Genomic DNA, 4,067 nt, shown 5'->3' on the forward strand with positions numbered 1-4,067 from the left:
TAAACAGTTCTGTAAGTTATTATGAAACAGTACATATATGATAAACAGTTCTGTAAGTTATTGTGAAATAGTACATATATGATAAACAGTTCTGTAAGTTATTGTGAAATAGTACATATATGATAAACAGTTCTGTAAGTTATTGGTTCCGGCTTTTATCTTTTTAATCTGCGGAATGTATATAACACACAGAGATGTTTCAAACACACACACACATACACGTATAGCTCAGTTGTAATTAACATGTAAATTGCATTTGGATACTTGAAAACACGTGGTCGATAGAAACGTTTCAGAGGAGACATATATCACAATCGTTTTTATAAATTACTTTAGATTTCGTATTGAAATTTTAATCAGTTTTTCTTTCATGTAAAATTGATTGAAGATAAGCAATGTGCGTTTTGTTCTGCAATCAAACTTTGTACACAATTCTATGAGATCAAATGCAATCCATGGATATATATATATATAATATGTCTTTCCTGGGATTTCGATTATTCGAATACAGACTTATCAAAGTTATGTATATAATTTGATTTTTTAGTATCACTATTTTTTCAATATTTCTGCTGGAAAGAGCATGCGAATTGATGTTGGTTTTCTTGCTTTCAAATCCAATAACCAATACTAGATTACGTAATCGTGTATTTGTTATTCTTCCTCAGGGCCAGAAGGATGTAACTTGTTTATCTACCATTTGCCACAGGAATTCGGCGATGCTGAACTCATGCAGATGTTCTTGCCTTTCGGAAATGTCATTAGTGCTAAAGTTTTCATTGATCGTGCGACCAATCAAAGCAAGTGCTTTGGTGGGTTTGTTTCAAAGACAGAATTTGTCGCTCTTCTCAATCAATCATTTTTGTATTTGAAAAGTTTTTTTTCTTCTTCTTCTTCTAATAAACATCTGAAATTGTTTTACACATTCGAACTTAAATAATAATAATGGATTTTTTGTTATATACGTGAACAAAATGTTAAATACGTCCCAGACTTGTCTAAAGACAAAAATAAAGCTATTACTTATTGGTAATTAATATATAATAGAACAGATGTATTCGTATTTACAGCGTTTTTAGGGCACTGATAAATTGTGATTAAAGAGTGTTTTATATATATATTTTTTTTCGTAATACAGAGAGTAACGTGTTTTGTTTTTTCACCGGACGCTTTGCCTTTAGATTTTTTTTTTTAACAAAGAGAATTATTTTTCAGTCATAATTGTAAGAAGTTTCAGAGATTTCCATCTGCATGAGTCCTTATCAAGAAACTATGTTATTAGTTTAGAATAATAGTGCTATGTGGATAATTTCTTCAATTTTTCAAGTTTTGTGCAACGTTCTGTTCCTTTTAGTTCCTTATAATACATACAAATAATCGAAGCAAACGAAACAAACTTTTATTATTTATTTATAGGCTTTGTAAGCTTTGATAACCCTACAAGCGCCCAAACCGCGATCCAGGCCATGAATGGATTCCAGATTGGAATGAAACGCTTAAAAGTTCAGCTAAAGCGGCCAAAAGACACCAACAGACCATATTAATACTGAGGCCAATTCTTATTTTATGGAAATTCAAGGTAAGGCTTATTGAAACTTATCTGCCATTAAGTTTTCCCTGCTTCGTAAAATCCGTATCTGTTACCAAGCGGGAGGCGTAGTACTATACTTCAGTATAGTGTTGCTGCTGGCATTCATAAAATCTCTAATCTTTTAGTCCTATAACTGACAGTAACGTTAATGTCAATAATAACAGACGAAATTTCCTTTGTATTGTACGTAGAAAATGGAGACATGTGGGTTAGGGCGCTATACTCACAATCTGCGAGCCGCGAGTTCGAATCCCATCACCGAACATGCTCGCCCTTTCAGTCGTGGTAATGTGATGGTAAATCCCACTTTTAGTTGGTAAAAGAGGGGTCCTAGAGTTGACAGTGTGTGATGTTAACTAGCTGCCTTCCCTCTACTCTATCACTTCTAAATTGACCGTCACAGTATAACGCCTCCACTGCTGAAAGGTGGAGCATGTTCGTTGTGACGGGGAGTCGAGCGAGCACCCTAACCACCAGGCTATGCCAGGCCACCATTTTTCCAACTACTAATTCGAAACGTTTTTGTTTTATACGTAGCCGCTGTATAATGGTGTCACAAAGTAGCTAAAGATAACTTGATTAATCTGATGAAGAGCATATCTTTGGCTGATCAAAACGCAGCACTGTTTTGCTGGAAAATTGGGTTGGGCGTGACCAAGTGATGGCGCACTACGGATCTAAAGGTCCGGGGCTCGAGACGTGATGCTGTTGTGCATGCTTCGCATATTCAGCGGGTGCTGCTGCCTGGTTGTCTTTTCTTTTCTCAGTTGTTCAAAATTAGAGACGGTTGATCTTGAATCCAAGGGATCTCTGATCTTTCTATTTAGTTGATCTTGAATCCAAGGGATCTCTGATCTTTCTATTTAGCTCACGTGCATCTAAGGTATCGATCGGGTTGAAAACTCAAATTCAGTTTCCTGAAATATCAAATTGCGCGATGCCATGTTATCTTTGAAAATATATTATAGAACATAAGACGCACGTGCGCATAGATGATAATACACAAATAGTTAAATACAGTGTATCTTTATCCGCCTACCACAGTAAATCCATATAAACGTCCCTTTGACAGCATTCTCTATCATCATCATTGCTAGTATAATAAGGGTTGACATAGCTCTAAACTAGTGTTTCCTAGCGGTCGTCTTATGGAATGTAAACTGGTGTCCCCTAGCGGTCGTCTTATGGAATGTAAACTGGTGTCCCCTGGCGGTCGTTTTACGGAATGTAAACTGGTGTTCCCTAGCGGTCGTCTTATGGAATGTAAACTGGTGTCCCCTAGCGGTCGTCTTATGGAATGTAAACTGGTGTCCCCTAGCGGTCGTCTTACGTAATGTAAACTGGTGTTTCCTAGCGGTCGTCTTATGGAATGCCATCCTGTATCTACAAACGTGTTTCATTTGGCAGTACTTCTTATAAATTGAACTTTTTGGAACCTAATGTCCCTCTGAAACATCGTAACTTCAATTATAAATCATATATCATTACTTCAGAAAGCAGTGGGCTACGTAACAGCCCCTACAGGATGTTAGGAGAATGAAAGCAAATGGCAATAAGATAATTAAGATACGACTTGAAATGTTTAAGTCTCATCTTAGCGCAAAGATGCGTTGCTGTACAGTAACTTCAAAAGCCTAATGAGATGATCACCACCCAGTCTTTTGTGATTGCCTATCTGTCACTGTTTCTGGCAACCACTAATTGAGGAAGAGGCGTTGTCACATTCCACTATTTAATATCAAAAATGCTAGAAGATTAATCCGCTAATGTGTGTGTGTGTATATATATTTACTAACTACTAACGAATCGTGTACAGAGCTGAATTTTATATATTTTCTGCAATATTATAATGATATTAAAATAACGAGATATTCCTCTATTAAAACTAAAGTATTTAAATGGCACATACACAATCGTCTAGTCAACGCACATTTTCATCATCCCTTATTTATGCGACTATAATTCATTTTAATTACGGGAATGAATTTGATAGGAATTTTTTAATGCATGTTTGTTTGTTTTGGAATTTCGCGCAAAGCTACACGAGGGCTATCTGCGCTAGCCGTCCCTAATTTGGCAGTGTAAGACTAGAGGGAAGGCAGCTAGTCATCCGCACCCACCGCCAACTCTTGGGCTACTCTTTTATCAACGAATAGTGGGATTGAGCGTCACATTATAGCGCCCCCACGGCTGAAAGGGCGAGCATGTTTGGTGTGACGGGGATTCGAACCCGCGACCCGCAGATTGCGAGTCGAGCGCCCTAACCACCTGGCTATGCCGGGCCATTAGCTACATATTAGGCACATTAGATAACTAGCATTGCAACTGTAAACAGTCCTCATTTGGAATGCCTTTACAATATACTGTTTGTTTGTTTGTGGTTAAGCACATAGCTACACAAAAGGCTATCTGTGCTCAGCCCACCACGGGTATCGAAACCCGGTTTCTCGCGTTATAAGTCCACACTTACCGCTAT

General features: G+C 37.5%; 1 protein-coding gene across 1 annotated transcript in view; it reads left to right on the top strand.

Annotated features, from left to right (window-relative positions):
• LOC106470072 (CUGBP Elav-like family member 4) overlaps positions 1 to 4,067 on the top strand; it is a gene marked incomplete at its 5' end in the record, with an annotated part of 60,782 nt that overhangs the window by 53,710 nt on the left and 3,005 nt on the right. The window contains 2 exons of the mRNA XM_022398616.1: positions 669 to 812; positions 1,417 to 1,579. Coding sequence (XP_022254324.1) covers positions 669 to 812; positions 1,417 to 1,544 — 272 coding nt within the window. The remainder of the gene's footprint in view (positions 1 to 668; positions 813 to 1,416; positions 1,580 to 4,067) is intronic.

Source organism: Limulus polyphemus, unplaced genomic scaffold, assembly GCF_000517525.1.
Source record: "Limulus polyphemus unplaced genomic scaffold, Limulus_polyphemus-2.1.2 Scaffold3805, whole genome shotgun sequence".
Taxonomy (NCBI): domain Eukaryota; kingdom Metazoa; phylum Arthropoda; class Merostomata; order Xiphosura; family Limulidae; genus Limulus; species Limulus polyphemus.